Source organism: Crassostrea angulata, chromosome 10 (genome assembly GCF_025612915.1).
Source record: "Crassostrea angulata isolate pt1a10 chromosome 10, ASM2561291v2, whole genome shotgun sequence".
NCBI lineage: Eukaryota > Metazoa > Mollusca > Bivalvia > Ostreida > Ostreidae > Magallana > Magallana angulata.
The window spans coordinates 39,572,098-39,591,116 of NC_069120.1; the positions used below are offsets into that span (position 1 = coordinate 39,572,098).

Here is a 19,019-nt window from a genome sequence, read left to right on the forward strand (position 1 = left end):
TTAAACTTTGTTGGATATTTAATTTTTACTTGGTGAAATCAATGTAAAGTATTGAAAAAAAATACAAGAAACAACTTTTAGTTTAAGGTATTTGAAACTTTGGCATACGTATTTACGGTAGGTTTGCAAGCCTTAAACACAACAATTTTTGAAATGAAATTTATGTTTTTTTGATATGAATTATAAAAAAACATCAATAACAACATTTTTCTAGCATTTTAATACGCTAGAAGTATATTTCAGTTTATTACCAGTAAATAACCAAAGCTGAACAGAAATCTCTAATAAAAAATACATTAACCTTATGTAATATCAAGTCCCAATTGTAAAATAGTATGCATAATAGATTGGTCCATATTTCCATTACTTTGGGCTCTTTATTATCCCAAAGTATTCAACAGATTTCAGTGTAAGCAATATGTTTGGTGTGCTAAAAGAAGGTTGCTAAAATGCCAATGATTGCATTTTATGAGCAGAAAAGATATAAAATTGCCATTAGCATGATAAAAGTTGGATTATAGTTGTTGCCTTTTTGACTTTGTTCATCAAGCCTGTCCCGTGATGATTAAGAGAATCTTTCCACCTCCTTTCAGCAACAAAATGTCAGATGTCAAGTGGAATGACTACATGTTGCATATTCATCTCTTTCATGTATTAATGGAGCCCTGTTATTCTTTATTTCAGCCGCCCATTATCATACTTAACGTGACAGTAATTAAAGCCCGGGATTTGGAAGCTAAGGATGCTGACGGTAATATTTGCTTTATAGGCGGAATTTCTGCTTTCGTCTCTTTTAAATTCTTTGTAATTGTCCTCTCTTGCCTGTTATTTGCTTTTCATAGGATTGAAATTTAGTTTCCAATAATTAAGGCAAAGTAAGGTGGAAAAGGTAGTCATTGTGGAAGGTACCTATGCATCTACTTGTGTGTTAGAATGGCATTTTCCGTTTCTCTGGCTTTGCTCCTGATTTTTGCCCCCAGCTTTTCTAATTATCATGCAAGCAACTGGAATTGCTCTATGACTTACGGCAGCTGAAAATTAAACATTCCAATTAGCCAAGGCTTTAACAAACTTGAGTGGGATGAATTTTGCATGCAGTTGTTTCTCATCCTATTAACTTGCCCAGTTGTCAAAGTTTGCTCTTGAAAATTGGGAATAATTTCAGTGTCTCTTACCGGAAAGTTTACACTACTGCTTTAGTTTACCAAATGAAATGGTATATGCCTTATTTAGACAAAAAATATTAGGATGATAAATAAATGATCAAAATATGAGTTTAATACACTTTCCATTGCTTTGGTAAAAAGATCTGTGCTAATATCAGTGGATCTTTTGAAGTAGAAAATTTACAAATTGTATTAATGACTGGTTCAAGCAAGTCTAAGACATTGCAGACATGATTCGTGTAAACACAAATAATTGATATTGCTTAGGATATACATATAATGTCAAAGACATTATAGATCTCTTGATGGATTTAGAGGGAGACATCGCTAAAAGGTGCCGTTTGTCATTCACAAGGAAAAAGACGGCTTTTGGCCGGATTTGTATTTAATTAAGTCTTTCCGAGCTTCCTCCATTAGATAAAAAAACCTTATTTATTAGTCTGGAGGATATTTAGGATCTTTGATACAAAGTCGCTTTAGTGCAGTGAGGATTCAGATTGATCAGGGAGTTAGAATTACTGCAGAATTAAATTCATTTAATTGGACACACAAGCAAGGCAGTGGCATGTAATAAACCCTAAATTGGCACTCTGCATCCAGGTTAGAGCCAGAAAATTAGAAAAGGGAAATGCAATAATTCTAGATTTAGAAAAGAAATGTGAGAAAATATTGGATATTTTCTATTTCAAGACCCTGTGTTTCCTACTATTTAGAAACCAGTTGCAATTGATGATTTCCTGTTTCCTCCATATCAAACAAATTTAGAATGTAAATAAATTGATTGATCTTGGTTGTGGATGTGGAAATTGTCGAATTCTTTAAATATGACAAAGGAGATAAAAGTTGGGACTATTGTTTATTTCATCAAGCTAGAATATTTTACAATTGAGCAAATTCAAATTCTTTTATCAAATTCTTTTATCAATTTAAGATTCTCATTATTTAGGTATTAATGCATTGCTTTAAATGTTCTAAGTTAAGGTCAAAGTTAAAAAATTAATTGTATTTGATGGATGTAGTATTTTTCTTTTTCTCATTGTTAGGCTGTTCAGAGTTAATTCTATGTCTAAGGTCACATTTTTATATGTATCGTACTAAACTGTAGGAGATATAGAGTTGTAGTCATAATGAGTACTGTAGCAAGAGGTACCTATATATATCTATAAATGTTAGCAAATATCACTAGGGTATTGTGGTACAAGATTGTAATGAATTTTGTACACAATTAGTCCAGCAATTTCCCATCTTGAGGCCAAAGATTCCCACCCGTTTCAAAATACAATAATTCTGTGGAGGCTTAAATTAGAATGATTTTTATGAATATTTTTACAATTATATACAGGTATATTTGATAAAAAAAATCAACCAAAACAAAGACAAAAATTTCTTTGGAGAACATGTTTACACTTAAATATATATATTGATTCACCAGGCTTCAGTGACCCCTACTGCATGCTGGGAATCATGCCTGGTCGACTGCTGGACCAGGACTTATCTAGTGCCGTCCTCTCCGACGAGGAGGACCATCACAGGAAGGAGGAGAAGAAGCGGGGAGGAAGTCTGCGGAAGTTCTCGCTCACCAAGAAAAAGAAGGACAAGACAGTGAAAGAGCTGATCCCGGCCAAGCTGATCAAAACGACCGACGTCAAACCCAACACCGTCAACCCAGTGTGGGAGGAGAAGTTCAGATTGTACGTGTCTCAGAGAGAGAGAGAGAGAGAGAGAGAGATGCAATATAAGTGTGGGAGGAATAGTTTAGATCATATGTGTCACATGTTCAGATTGTTCTTGTCACATTAGAGAAAGAGAGAGATGCAATAAAGGTTTTTTAACACTATAGATCTCTGCAGTTTGTTCTATATATGTACATTGGTGTTTCATTTGGTGAATTTTTATTTAATCGATTTGTTATATGTTTGTAATTACTGTAGGGAAATTGCTGAATCTACAAATTGTTGTGGACATTAATTTGTAGATGAATGCAAAATGAGTGATGGCATTGTGGAAAATTGGAAATGGCTATATATTAATACTTGCATAGGTTTTTACTTTTATACTACATTAAACAACCACTGCTGTTAATAAAAAAAATGCAATTTGTTTGTTTCAGTGACTTGGATGATGTGAACTCTGATAGACTACATCTTGATATCTGGTAGGTGTGATGGTTTACATCTTGATATCTGGTAGGTGTGATAGATAACATTTAGATATCTGGTAGGTGTGATAGATTACATCTTGATATCTTGTGATTTTTTGCATCTTGATATCTGGTTGGTGTGATTTATTAATCTTGATATCTGGTAGATGTGATAGATCACATCTTGATATCTGGTAGGTGTGTTAGATTACATCTTCATATCTGGTAGACTAGGTATAATAGATTACATCTTGATATCTGGTAGATGTGATAGATTACATCTTGATATCTAGAAGGTGTGATAGACTACATCTTGATATCTGGCAGGTCTGACATAAAAAATTCACAAAGCATTTTTTTTAAAGTAAGCTGTATGTAGAGGTTTCAAATATGGAAATATTGTTTAAAAAACTATTTGAATGCAAGCATTAATTCAATTGTGATTCTACCTATCTTGGGTAAAGGATCATGGTCACAATTGACTCAAGTTTTGTTTATTGTGAACTCTGTATCATAACTTGAAAAATTGAAGTTGAAATTCTGACCATTAGAAATACCTTAATTAAACATTGTTACATGTAGCATATGAAACAGAAAAGGAAAGTTTGAAGGAAGTTGTGACCATTCCTCCTTAAAGGCCTTTCACAATTGGCGCACAAGCAGCTTACAACACTTGGCGATCAGAATATTTAAGCTTTCCACAAGCTGTCGCATATGTCGCACAAAGTCTTGCAATTGTTGCATGCATTTTAGTGGTTGCATCAAGTCTCCTCAAAAGGGTGGACATGAACACTATTCAGATGCAATCCAAATTATTGCCATGCAAAGCATGAATATTTGTATGAATGTCTAACTAGGTTTTGTGTACTTGTAAGAATGATGCATGATTTTGAAAGGTCATAAGATAAATCGCAGCTGTCTTGCTTGTGTTTTATTCTTTGTGATTCACACGAGCATTCGTATCATGGAATGAACGATCTTCAGAGCACCACTTGTCAAATCGCATTGGTGCATGTTCAATCGTCCAATCACATGTGCTATCCTCATTATCTTACAACACTTGCTTTCATTTTACAGCAGTCGCATATAGAAGCAAGATATGCATTGCACAATGATCACTTTATATCAAGCAAATTTCGTATGAATACCTTTCAAATGTGATTATTTCTGCAACAGTTTACTATCCAAATCTAAAGTTTTTGGTTGCACAAATATTTTGTCACTTCTGCTTGTGCACCAATTGTGAAAGGACCTTCAACATAAATGACCATTTTTACATTGAGACCTGTACTATATTATACTCATAAACTTTCTTTTCAGGGACCATGATGAGGAATTCTCTGTGATCGACGCAGCCAAAAAGCTGAATGAGGTTCAGAGCATGAAGGGCCTTGGAAGATTCTTCAAACAGGTGGCCCAGTCTGCCCGGCCCAGAATAAAGGGCGGTGATGTGGATGACTTCCTGGGCTGCATTACTGTTCCAATCAAAGTAAGGTGTTGCAGAAAGATTATACTGTAAAATCATATCTGTAGGGGCCAATTTTCAGGGATTGCTGGTTTTATTTACAGGTTTGTTAGGAAAATTTCAGAACTTTAAATCTCAAAAATACAGCTTTAAATGAGAACCATTTTAACAAGAGCTTGGACTTTTGGTAGTTTTGTCAAACAGCAATTTGACGTAGGCCTGTCTATTTAATTGTTGGCCATTCAGCCATGGCTCTTTGAAATCAACAAGAGCTAAGACCATGCAATCTGTGTATATTTCTCTTGAAACAAGCATCATTTTTAACTTGTTTTGACACAAGAAATAAATAGTTACGTCCTACTGAAAGTCCAAGGTCTGGTTAAAATGGTTCTAATTCCACAGTAGTTAATGTACCGTAGCCGTGAGTGTAAAATTTGCAGCATAAATTGTTAAAATTCTGTCTATGAGATTGATTTTTCCTTCTGGCTTGTTAAAAACTCTAAAATGTGAATGCAATTGTATATTCAATTATCTTTTGCGAAGTGTTGGGTAGAAAGGTTCAACACAAACTGTGGATCAGGAAGTGGGAATTGTTTTCTGAAATACCAGGAAAGGTATCGCAGAACATGATTGTATTGTACATATTTCATAAGCTCAGATGGATCTCTGATAGATTTGACACCAGTGTTATACAAACTGGAGTGTTGAGTAAATTTGAGATGATAATAGTGTTTCATTTTATATGAAATTAGCCTGTTTTTTTTTGTTTTTTGGGTTTTTTTGTTTACACGTATAATGGTGAATTACAAGGGCAAGTTTTGGAGGATAATGAGTTGACAAAACTATTAATGATTAAATCTATAGGAGAATGGTTGGTTGGCTTAACTTTTCTGGAAGTTACTTTTGCCTCTGAAATTCTTTACCTTATTATGGATTCAATAAATATGATGATGTTTTCATGATATAAAATTTGCACTTTTTCACACATAGATGATGAAAAATTTTTCTCCTTACCCTTACCCCCCTCCCAAAAAATATAATATATAAAAGAAAGCTTTTCTCCGCAGAAGTAGGCCACTGTAGCCCCATTTTTTGAAATTACATGGCTGTACACTTTCAAATTGTGTCAAAGTCATATATTAACACTGTGCCAATGTAGTTTTATATAAATAGGAGTACTAGTATGTACCCTTGCAATGCATGTTAATTAATATAGAATAAAAATAAACAAATCAGTTAATAATAATATTTAAATGGTCAAATGATAAAATCATCCAAGTTAAATAATTGGTTTGCAATTTTAACATACCGTATTTTTCGGGGCATATGTCGATGTGGGGCATAGGCCGAATTGCTAATTTTTAGACAAAATTCAAGAAAAATCCTTAGACTAGCCGAATTGGGGGATAAGCCGATTTTCAATCGATGATTACTATAGTGAAAGTATGACTGCTGATTAAGGAAGTCATCGTATTAAGTATATACTTTCAGAATATCGATGTAGAAAGTCAAAAGAGTAATTAAAGTTATTAAATTTGCTCTACATATATATTTTAAGCAATTTTTAAAAATTAATCTGTGTTTTGTGGCTGTTTGGTTTCTTCCGTATTCGTCGGTGTATCGTTATGTATTGTAATTTTACATAGTGTAAATTTAATTGCAACACCAACCTCCGTGGTTCTGTCTGATAGAACTAAGTATAATATTTTACCAAACCTTTTATATTTTATTAATACCTTATTGCTAAATCTCATTTAATCAAGTTATACTTTGAAAGCTACTTGTAAATACGGGGTATGGCGTCCATTAGCTCAACACATGGTTTCATATTCAGATAGAGTTATCTCCCGTAATCGCTATGAATGAGAAAACGTAATACGAAACATAAAATATTTAATTTGTGTTCTTTCCATTAATTAATTCAATAGTGACTTGCCGTTATGCAGAGAAGTTGTAATGTTAAAAACACAGTTAATGCAATGAAGTGTAATGGTGTACACTAGGCAACGTGCCCCCAGGCTGTGTTTTAGTCACGGGTTTCACACCTTTGTATATACACTCAACACCAGAATACCGTTATTTCATCCAACAGAAAATTAATTGTAAAAACACAAAGCATTTGATTTATTCTACACCCAAGCCCAGTGATTCCCACGAACGCAGACATGAAGAATTCACAATAATTCCGTCATATTACATTCTATCCAGTTTCGTTTTCTTTTTTACTTCGCAATAATAGTTTCCAGGGTTCATACACGAACGTGGGAAAAAAATTCTTCTGATTTGGATTGTAAAGAAATACCTCGTACAGTACTGTACATTTTATTACTCACGATGTCATTACAAAAATTATCAACGGGACAACTATCGAACAATGGTTCAAACGGATGCAAAAAAACCAACCCTCATAATAAACTGCTACAACAGTACAACGTATAAAAACAGTGGATTTTATATTTTACTGTTAAAGTTTTTCAACTTTGAGTCTAAGATTAGCCGATCCCGGGGGATAGGCCGGGGCTCGCTCTTCGGAGAAAAAAATACCGGCCTATGCCCCGAAAAATACGGTAATTGTATGAGTAGTTCATGTAGGTACATATTATGATATCATCAAAATGGTGTTTGCAGGATCTTCCATCAACAGGAATAGAGAAATATTACCAGCTACATGGAAGATCCAGTAAATCCAACGTCCAGGGAGAAATCAAACTGAGGCTGCAGTTTGCGACTCGTGAGGACCGAGGACTCGATGAGGATGATAACTGGACAGATGTGAGGCAACACGAGGACCTCATCTGTCTCTTCATTGAACACGAAGTCAGGCGAATAAGGGTCAGTCATTGTCTATGTTTTAATGTGTGTTCCAGAGTTCTTGAAATCTTTTTTCCACTGTCAGTCATTTGGACTGACAACCATCAGGAGTTTGTCAGTCCAGACTGATTTCTGTCAGTCCAAACATTTTCAATAGAAAGATGAAAAAACTACATGTACATGTATATTTGCCTTCTTATTTCTCTCATTTTTACCTTAATTGATCTGATTTCTCCTAACTTTCACATTTTGGCTCCTGATAACATTCTTATTTATCATTTCATTAATTATTTTTATTTCCTTCCCTCTCTCATTATCAAATTTCTTCTTTTTCTCTCTTTCTCGTTCTCTTTCTGCACATCTCATATGTAACTAGGGCTTGGTTGTCAGATAGCGGAGTTCTTATTATTTCCCAAAAAAAATTATAAATGATTACATTGGGATTTCTGTGTGTGTTTTTCTGTGTATTGCAATAAAAACATTCACTGAAAACCCTGTTTCGGTGTATGCAATGTACATTGAAAAAACGTACCGAGACAACACTCGCCATCTTTGATTTATATAGGGCCCTCAGTTCACGCTATGTTTTAAACAAGTTCTCCAATTTTTCCCATGATTTCTGACGAAATCTAGGTTGGAAAATGATTGAAAGACTTATTCCTATTGTCTGACTACATCTGTTAGCTGCATTATAAACGCACCGTTTCAATATGTACAAAATACTCGCCAAACTTATAAAAAGCAACGGAAGTAATAATTACTGAGGTGTTCCGAAAATGTATGATAAGTCTAGAGAGAGCGAAAAAAACCGCGAAAAACTCCTCTAGATTTATCCTATGCGTTCGGATCTCCTCAGTGATTACACAGAGGCTAGAGTTTTCATCATATTTCTGTTGCTTTTGTTCGAAAATTAGTTATATTTTCGCAGGTTACTCTGTTCATATCTACCGGTCATTTGGACTGACAGGCAACCTCAAGTAATCGGTCCTTGGTTATTTTTATCGGTCTTGCCGACAGGACCGAAAGATTTCAAGAACTCTGGTGTTCATCCAAGAGATAATATTGAGACTGAGGAAGTTAATTGCTAAGCTATACCCTATGTTTGAATGATTAATTTAGATGATGCTGTCTGATATATTAAATCAAAATATTTAATTGTGAAAATCTCACAAGCTCTTGTCAAACGGAACTATGAAGTATAGACATAAATGTATACTTGTTCGTTATTCACTGGACAGTCTGAGACATGCTTCTAGTCAATGTGTTTTATCTGTGTAGGAGTCACCCAGCTCTTGGAATGGAGTATTACCGAAAGCTGCCACCACAATCCTTCACCAGCATGCTATCCAGGGAGATGTAACGGACGTCCAGCAGGCAGTCTGGTAACTTGTTCTAGCAGTCAACCAGCCCTTGTACATTGTGTTTAAATTTGTTGTGTTTGAATATTCTTAAAAGTTCCTGATCTGCTTTTTCACTTTGTCTTTAAGGTTGTTTTTCCTACAATTTGATGCATTATAGTACTATTCTTTATGTAATTTTAGCTTAAGACGCATTATGATCTTATTTATTACCATTTCAAAAGACATTTTCATGATGATAGCATACCTGCTTTGCAGTAGATGGATGGCTTACAGTAGAAAACACATGGAGTATACGTTCAGCTACGAGCTTCTGATGAGGTTTCTGGAAAGTCTGGATCAGAAATGGACTCCAGATTCCTTGTCAAGAGAAGAGGTATCACATGCTTTATACTTCATTGAATAATGATCAGACTATAATGATTCTGATGTGTTTGTGTGACCAATTGCATGGTGTAAAGTTTCCAAATTGTCATAAAATCCATAGTAGAATGTTGTCCTACATACTTATGGTTTTGGCTAACACTGGTAGCTATATGTGACTAGAGTGTTGGAGAAACAGTCACATCTTTTTAACAAATTTGTCTACAGGAGCAGTGTCTAAATGAATCCTTCATGAACTTAAAAGACTACTGCATGAGCCTGATAAAGAGACGGAGGGAGGTGTACCCCTACAGTAACAAGCAAGCCCTGAAGCGACTCGATCAGATGGTCAAGTAAGTTCTGTAGTCCATGGTTGAGTGACTTAGACAGAGGAGAGATATTAAAGTTAATGAAAGATGTACTATGGTTTCATTAATATTCGTTGAATACCAATTTTCGAGGATTTCATTGTTAATTTGATCCACAAAATTAAATTTCATTGAAGTGCAATATATATTAGCATTTTGTATTGATAGGGTCATTGGCCATGAATTTACGTATCCTTGAAACTGATTTTCACTTTATCCACGAAATTTGATACCCTTGAATATTAATGAAACCAAAGTATATATACAAGTCACAGCCTAATTTTTGAATTCATTAGGGTTTTGGTCAGGATATACAGCACAGATGTCTTCAAATATGTCTGTCCATTTGCCAAGGACTTACACTCAGAAATCAACACAGTTGCCAAGGTGTGTATGCAAATCTTAGAATTCAAAATTTGTGTAGCTGAGATCAGTTTCCTAATGAGTTGCTTATTTCATTCAAAGTTGAATTGTTTGTTCTTTTACAGAGAGGCACACTTGAATGGTATGAGAGAGTAATCCATCTCTCCAAAAAATCTTCCAAGGTAAGATGAAAATAAGAACAGCAAGAAAATAGTCACCCTAGAAATTGCATGATCTATATTGGTTCACCTGAGCTGCAAGCTCAAATGAGCTTTTCTGATCATCCTTTAATGGTTTCTGTCCATCTGTAAACTGTTTTGACTTCTTTTATTGGTTCAATTTCAATCAATCTTGATATGATTAAAGCAGTTTTAGGTGAAATGTGATATCGGGATGCAAGCAGTCTGAGATTGAGAAGATTCTAAATTGTTCAAAAGATGACATCTGGACTATTAGTGAGACCCCAGGAGTGGTGCAGAATATTAAGAGAAAACTCTTCAAAAATGCTATTTGTTGTGATATTATAAGGAAATCATCCTGATAGGGAAATATTCGCCCCCGTTCTAATTTTTTTCCGCCCCTTTCCCCCTTGTTGGCAGCGAATGAATTTAAAACTAGGCTAATTTAAATGTTTCAAATTATTCTCTTTTAACATATGGTGTCTGGGCGAATTCAGGACAGGGCAAAATTGTTTGCAAGTGTACCAGGGCAAAAATTACAAGGGGCAAAAATAACCCTGTATACAGTAGTGTACACCTTAATTGAATGTCCAAGGATGACATCCTGACCTGATGTTCACTGAGTTTTTTCATCACAGTTGAAAAATTTCAAACTAAAATCATAATTTTTTTTTGCACAGCGACACACCATGGATCAGGAAGAGGACATTATATACAGCCTTATAGACCTGACTAATTGTCTGAACGCGGACCTCTACGGGGCAATCAACGAATACCAGAAAATATTTGATAAGTACGCAGATTAATCAGGCCTCTCTTTTTGATATCCAATTTAAAAGTTTACAAATTGAAACATTCCCACTTGAGTCTATTTTTAATGATTTTTTTTCCTCTACTTTTTTCCACAGTGTTTCAAATGTGAATTACTTTAGTATCACCTACAAGCACTTAGAGAAATTGGTGAGTATTGTTTTCTGACTTCTACATAACAATGTCACAAAATAAAGATGCCACTAAAATTAGCATTCTAATTGTCATATTTAAAGCAATAAGTGAACAGTTAATTAACAATTAATGTGTACAGAATGGTTTTAACAGATTTTCACTGACTTTTTACCTGAAATATAAGCTTAGATACACCGTATTTTAATTAAACTTTTGTTATGAAGCATCCTTGCAAGAGGTCATTTCTTTTCATTTTATAGAACTGGATCTTAATCAGTGGGAAACTTAATAGAATATCTTTTTACTTAGCTATATATGTTTCATGATTTGAATTTAGAATAATCATTGTCTTTATAGATAAAAAAAAATGCATTAAAAGATATGTAAAAATTTCCATATTGCCTTTATATTATACATAATTATTAAATAGGAAACACATTAAAACATATGTAGAATTTTCAGTATGATTTGGACTCCTTTTGTACATGTGAATAATTAATATGTTGTGTGTGTATATGTGTATACTATAAAGATTGGTACCTGTATGTTCATGTATGCCGTTGTCCTGTGTTTGTTGATGTTACGTTTTGTCTACCAAGCTTACATGTCTCGTGTTTTTCCCGCAGCATTCGAGTCATGTGATAAAGAGTCTCGAGGAGGAGGTCGGTGCATGCTGTTTTTATTTCATTTTTTTCTCATTCTATTTTTTTTTTTTTTGCTTATTTGCAGTGATTTACACCTATCTTATTGTGATTTACAAATTTCTATATGGCTTCATTGTTTGGTGAACACCACTTTTCAGGGATATTGTAATCAAGTTGATCTTCATCAAAGAAAAGAGGAACAATATTACTTATTAGGTTTGTTACTGACTGTTTAAAGAAATTTGTGGGGTCGGTAAAGTCCATAGAAGGCGAGGCGGAGCCGAGCCTTCTATGGACTTTACCGACCCCACAAATTTCTTTAAACAGTCAGTAACAAACCTAATAAGTGTTTTGTTTTGTCAAGGACCTAAAGTTTGATATGTAAACAAAGGTTTGTGTAGAAAATCAGTTCAAATAACGTTACGTCCGCCATGTTGCGCTATAAATTTTGACGCTTGCCTTTTAAAGAAATTTGTAAGGCAGCCACGTGACGCGTTTCATCCAATGACGTCGCGACATTCTAGTCCTAGGCAAAACAAAAATTGATAAGAACTGCACAGTACCATTGTATTAATGTCCATGAATTTAATTCAAATTGTCCTTGAAACTTAATTTTTCTAGTCCAAAAAGTTTATGCATACAAATATTTATGGAATTTTAGTATAATCATATATACAATAAGTAAATGTTGCTCACAAGCATTAATTAGTCAATTAGCTGGCCAGTTTACCATGAAACCAAGCCAGAAAATTTTCCACTTATTTTATATATCATATGGAAAGATGAACTTTTGAAAAATTACGGTGTTCCAAAGTAAATAAATCAAATTAAAATTAGAAAAATAGAATAACGCGTCGGGCCAACACAAAAGTTTTGAGTTTTCCTTCCGCTTCATAGCGACGCAAGTGCAGGGGAATGTAAATACTGCAGCGAGGCATACATCTACCAGAAAACTCGATCTCATTGAAACACATGTCTTCAAGAACTATATATTTATTAAGATGTATTCTCTATAATAGCATATTTCTTACCGCAGACATCGAATAGATTCAAATTCATATTCTTTTTTCAGTGTGTCAATACTATTGTAACTGTATTTAGACAGAAATCACGATCATGTGACACGAAACCAATGTCCAAAACAACTCGGTTTGTTACATGTGCAATTTCTGGATGAGTTTTAATGACCTGCAAATTAATAGGTGATGACTTATGATGCGTGAAACCTTCCGTATGATGAAATTTGGAGTATAGCTCTTTTATTTCCGCTGTCATAATCAAAAAGTAAAACATCTATTTTGAGTCACTGTGCCACGTTAAGATATTCAAATAAGAAATCAGCAAGCATCAACGGTTTCTTTTCAGGATTTTATCCATACTTTGATACCATATTATATTTTCGACAACCAAGTTAAAAATCATCACTTTTGATTTAAGATTCATAAATATACAAGATGGCCAGCATTCAAATTCATTGACGGGTGATATCAAATTTAATTGTCTGCATTTGTGGTGAAATGATAATTTAAAGAATAAATAAATAACCAAATAATGTTGAAGAATTTTTTTATGTAGTTTTCATATGAGTGCCCAAGAGATATACAATTCTTATCCTACCCTAGTTTAATTACACTATTTTCTTACACAATTTACTAAATTGATTCAAAATTCAGATTCCTTTAAATAATTTATGTATGCACATCTTGAGTAATATGAAATTTCAGTGTGTAGATTTTGACTACTACCTATTACTGGTTATTTTATCAATGAAAATTAAGATTTTCTTTGTTGCACAGCTTTAAGCCATTTGCTGTATGACTTCCACCAAAATATTCTTCTACATAGCCAATATGCTTGCATGAATTTCATGGGAAATTATTTAAATGAATAGCAAACATGAATATCATGTGAAGAAAATTTAAACTAAAAATAACTTTTAGAAAATTAAAGCAAAACAAATGTTTCAAAGAATTTTGGTGTAAAAAATTGTTTTTCATTTTTAAGATAAGCTCTTTTCATGTGAAAATATGAAGCACAATAGGCTGTGTTTGCTTATAGAATGCACCTTCATGTGTATGACCCACATCTCAGAATTTCTGTTGGCTGTTAATGTACTGAAGCAACAGAGTGTATACATGTAGTGGACTTTCCCCTATTTTAAAGAATTCCCTATACCAAACTTGTTGAAATGCGCCTCCTTTTTATTAGAAAAAAATCTTAACATACCATATGATATCAAAAACAAAGTTTTAACTTGAATTTGCTTTTATATACACATGTAAATAATTTTTTAGATTAATACATTATTATTTGTTTTTAAAGAAACAAATATACTTTTTTCATTTGAATTTCTTCAAAAATTTATAAAATTTACTGTTAAAAATTATTTCCAATGTTGTTTTTTTTTTGGTACTGTAGTTTAAATTTTGTGGACTTTGCATCCAAAACATGGCACTTTCTGACTTGAAATTGAATTTCAGCTTGGTGAAGAGTTCACTGAATGTATGAAGAAAACAAACTCCAGCAAAGGAAACAAAGTGATGGAGGGAGTTCTAGGAACCACTTACTTTGAACTCTATCTTGCTCTTCAAGAGTTCTGTAAATATGGACAGCAGTTACCAGAAAGGTGAGTACAGCTGTATTTGATTTAAATTGGTAGGAAGTTTGAAATAATTTTAGGGAACAAGTTAATTACAATTAAGCCAATTGCCCTCTCATGGCTATGTAGGACAAAATTTTATTTCTAATGAATGATTATTTACCTGATTAGTTGTTGAAAGTTTAGACCCTGTTTAGGCAATATCAATTCATCAGCAGAATTGGTAAGCAATAGGTTTAAAAGTTGTTCAACCAACATTTAAACATAATTATGCCTTGGAAAATTGAATCACTGTTTATGATTGAATGATAATTGATATTATTTCTTAAAATTTAAGTCTATAAACTTAAGTTTACATAAATTGTTAGAGCATTGTGCACATAGGTGTTCCCATTAGAATATGAAAACTCAAACTTTATTTAACAAATTTTTACCACTTGACAGTCCTGAGCCATTACAAATAGAGCAGTACTATAAATGGTTCCGATTTGCTGTGACCCAATGGATATCTGTGGCGCAGGTACGCGCTATTCATCGAATCCACAAAGCCATAGAGCTGGATAAGGTAAGGAATATTGTGGCAATGTATTTGTGCAGTCATCATGATAGAAACCATATCTTAAATTTTTTTTATATAATACCCATAGAGTTGCGTCAATCATGCTTTCACTAAAAAGATTAAAATTTTACAGAATTATTGGTGGATAAAGTGAATTTTTAAATCTTTATGATCTGTCTTGATAGCTCTTGTCTTCCAAGGTTGGTATCACTAAGTGTGTACGTTAATTTTCTGTGATGATGGATGTTTAAGAGAGTTGTTTCCCTTGGAACAACACTGGCATGTTTTTTACAGTCTCCACATTATAACAGTTGTTAATCTAGATGTTTTGTGAGCATTGCACACAAGTTGTTTAACTAATGTATGCACTGTTTTAACACATATATATTTATTTTTCAAATATGTGTCTGATTGTATGTTAATATGTTAGGGTAATGTATAAACAATTTGTATTTTATAAACCAACAATACTTTCACTAAAAAAAAACACCCTAAAACACTAAATTTGATAACAAAGATAACATTATCAGTTGTGTCTAAACATAAAAACTGCAAATATATGTAAGTGAGCAATGAAATTTTAATTTGAAAATTGAGCTATTTTTGAAAGAAATTTCCATTATACTTGCTTTTATTTGTAAGTTTCAGATTAATTGCCGGTAACCGTTTTTCAGTCTCTTCAAGTTATTGGATTTTCCTTGTACTTTTAGGCAGCTGATGTTGGGAGCTCAGGTGCCAAGTTTAGCACTTCTGCTGTGGATGTCTGCTGCTGTTTCTCTCAGGTATGTCAATGCATAGGTATGTTTAAACAATGCATAGGTATGTATACAAACACTGCTTTACAAACATAGCATAGGTATGATTACAAACACTGTAGGTAGTTTACAAAACACTGCTTTGATTGTTTACAAACACTGCTTAGGTGTGTTTAGAATACACTGTGTAGGTGTGTTTACAAACAATAGTTGCTTAGGTATGTTTAAAATACTAGGTGCATTGATATGTTTAAAAATAATGCATAGTAATGTTTACAAAACACTGTGTAGGTATGTTTACAAAACACTGCATAAGTATGTTTACAAAACACTGTGTAGGTATGTTTACAAAACACTGCATAAGTATGTTCACAAAACACTGCATAAGTATGTTTACAAAACACCATGTAGGTATGTTTACAAAACACTGCATAAGTATGTTTACAAAACATCATGTAGGTATGTTTACAAAACACTGCATAAGTATGTTTACAAAACACCATGTAGGTATGTTTACAAAACACTGTGTAGGTATGTTTACAAACAAAAGTTGTTCAGTACTGCTTATGCATATTTATAAACATGAATAGGTATGTTTCAAAACATTGCCTAATTATACCCCCGCTCCGAAGGAGAGGGGGTATACTGTTTTACCCTTGTGTGTCTGTCTGTCCGTCTGTCCGTCTGTCTGTCTGTCTGTCTGTCTGTCTCTCTGTCTGTCTGTCTGTCCGTCCGTAACAAAAATTTCTGTCGCATTTATCTCAGCAACTATTTATTGCAGATGCTTGAAATTTTAACACAGTGTTTGTTAAGGCATGCCATATCGTGGGATATATTTTTGTACCAATCGGACGTCAACTTCCTGTTAAATGACGACTTTGCTTATTTTTTAACCAAAATTTTCAAACAAATTTTCGTCAAAGATTTCTCAGCAACTGTTTATCGCAGATGCTTGAAATTTTTACACAGTATTTGTATAGGCATGCTATATCGTGGGATATATTTTTGTACCAATCAGACGTCAACTTCCTGTTTAATGACAACTTTGTTTATTTTTAGCAAAACTTTTCAAACAAATTTCTGTCAAAGAATTCTCAGCAACTGTTTATCGCAATGCTTGAAATTTTTACACAGTATTTGTATAGGCATGCTATATCATGGGATGTATTTTTGTACCAATCGGACGTCAACTTCCTGTTAAATGACGACTTTGTTTATTTTTAGCCAAAATTTTCAAACAAATTTTCATCAAAGATTTCTCAGCAGCTATTTTTGGAGATGCTTGAAATTTGTACACAGTGTTTGTTTAGGCATGCCATATTGTGGGATATATTTTTGTATCAATCAGATGTCAACTTCCTGTTAAATAATGACTTTGTTTATTTTTAGCCAAAATATTCAAACAAATTTTCGTCAAAGATTTTTCAGCAGCTATTTATCGGAGATGCTTGAAATTTTTACACAGTGTTTGTTAAGGCATGCCATATTGTGGGATATATTTTCTTACCAATCGGACGTCATCTTCCTGTTAAATGAGTACTTTGTTTATTTTAGCCAAAATTTTCAAACAAATTTTCCTCAAAGATTTCTCAGCAGCTATTTATCGCAGATGCTTGAAATTTTAACACACTATTTGTATAGGCATGCCATATTGTGGGATATATTTCTGTACCAATCGGATGCCAGCTTTCTGTTAAATGTCGACTTTGCTTATTTTGCATATTCACATCAGAGCGGGGGTATCACTAGTGAGCATTGGCTCACAGATATCTTGTTATATTCTAAACAGTACTTATGTTTATTTACAAACACTTCTAGGTTTGTTTACAAACACTGCTTAGGTTTGTTCTCAAACACTGCTCAGGTATTTATCTTAATACTGCTTAAGTAAGGTTGAAACACTGCATAGATATGGTTACACATACACTTTTTAGGTATGTTTACAAACAATAGTAGAATAAGTTGAACTGTTTACAAATTTTAAGGCCAAAAAAATGTATGTTTTGTTTCTTGGGCACCACCACTCTAATCATTGTATTGTCATATTGAAACTTTGGAACTTACTTTTTTAGCTCACCGAGACGAAGTCAGGGGGAGCTTATGCTATACCCTCGGCGTCGGCGTCGGTGTCGGCGTCGGCGTCCGGACCTGGTTAAAGTTTTTGTTGCAGGTCCTGTATCTAAGCTATTACTTGTCCTATCTTCACCAAACTTGCATGGATGATGCATCTGGACCTACTTATGGACTTGAAAGACTTGGATGCTGAATCTGAGTCCTAAATTTCAGATGCTGGAGGAGGTTAAGGTTGTTAGACCAGGTTAAAGTTTTTGTTGCAGGTGTCCTTTGATAGCAATATCTAAGTTACTGCAGGTCCGTACTTCACCAAACTTGCATGGATGGTGTGTCTTATGATACTGATGCACCAGACAGGCTTGAGTGCTGAATCTGAGCTATAGGTTTCGGATGCTGGAGGAGGTTAAGGTTTTTGGAGCAGGTTAAAGTTTTTGTTGCAGGTGCCCTTTGATAGCAATATCTAAGTTACTGCTGGTCCATACTTCACCAAACTTGCATTGTTGGTGTGTCTTATGATACTGATGCACCAGGCAGGCTTGGATGCTGAATCTGAGCTATAGGTTACAGATGCTGAAGGAGGTCAAGGTTTTTAGAGCTGGTTAAAGTTTTTGTTGCAGGTGCCCTCTGATGATTATATCTTAGTTACTACTTGTCCTAACTTCACCAGACTTCCATGAATGGTGCGTCTTATGATACTGATGCACCAGACAGGCTTGAATGATGAATCTGAGCCATAGGTTTCGGATGCTGGAGGAGGTTAAGGTTTTTAGAGCTGGTTAAAGTTTTTGAAACAGGTGCCCTCTGATGATTATATCTTAGTTATTATTTGTCCTAACTACACCAGACTTCTATGGATGGTGCGTCTTATGATACTGATGCACCTGACGGGCTTGAATGCTGAGTCTGAGCCATAGGTTTCAGATGCTGGATATGGTTAAGTTTTTTGGAACAGGTCACATGTTTAATAGATAATAGTACTATTTCAAACTTGCATAGTTGATTAAACTGTAATATGAATGAATCACAGAGGAAGCTTAAGATGCAGAGCTTGATTTCCATTATCAAGGATGCTAAAAAATATATCTTAGTTATTACAGGTCCTAACTTCACCAAACTTGAATGGATGGTGTGTCTTATGATACAGATGCATCTGACAGGCATGGATGTTGAATCTGAGCCATAGGTTGCGGATGCTGGAGCAGGTTAAGGTTTTAATTGCTAGTGCCCTCTG

General features: G+C 34.1%; 1 protein-coding gene across 3 annotated transcripts in view; it reads left to right on the top strand.

Moving 5' to 3' along the window:
• LOC128167844 (BAI1-associated protein 3-like) overlaps positions 1–19,019 on the top strand; it is a 65,025-nt gene that overhangs the window by 27,502 nt on the left and 18,504 nt on the right. The window contains exons 6-22 of one of the 3 annotated variants that reach the window (XM_052833775.1): positions 685–751; positions 2,599–2,857; positions 3,277–3,321; positions 4,627–4,795; positions 7,400–7,603; positions 8,861–8,964; positions 9,199–9,316; positions 9,532–9,656; positions 9,968–10,058; positions 10,160–10,216; positions 10,894–11,006; positions 11,122–11,173; positions 11,785–11,820; positions 14,283–14,428; positions 14,846–14,966; positions 15,146–15,160; positions 15,671–15,742. In XM_052833775.1, the coding sequence (XP_052689735.1) occupies positions 685–751; positions 2,599–2,857; positions 3,277–3,321; positions 4,627–4,795; positions 7,400–7,603; positions 8,861–8,964; positions 9,199–9,316; positions 9,532–9,656; positions 9,968–10,058; positions 10,160–10,216; positions 10,894–11,006; positions 11,122–11,173; positions 11,785–11,820; positions 14,283–14,428; positions 14,846–14,966; positions 15,146–15,160; positions 15,671–15,742 (1,794 nt within the window). The remainder of the gene's footprint in view (positions 1–684; positions 752–2,598; positions 2,858–3,276; positions 3,322–4,626; positions 4,796–7,399; positions 7,604–8,860; positions 8,965–9,198; positions 9,317–9,531; positions 9,657–9,967; positions 10,059–10,159; positions 10,217–10,893; positions 11,007–11,121; positions 11,174–11,784; positions 11,821–14,282; positions 14,429–14,845; positions 14,967–15,145; positions 15,161–15,670; positions 15,743–19,019) is intronic. The other 2 variants (XM_052833776.1, XM_052833777.1) reach the window with 2 other exon arrangements.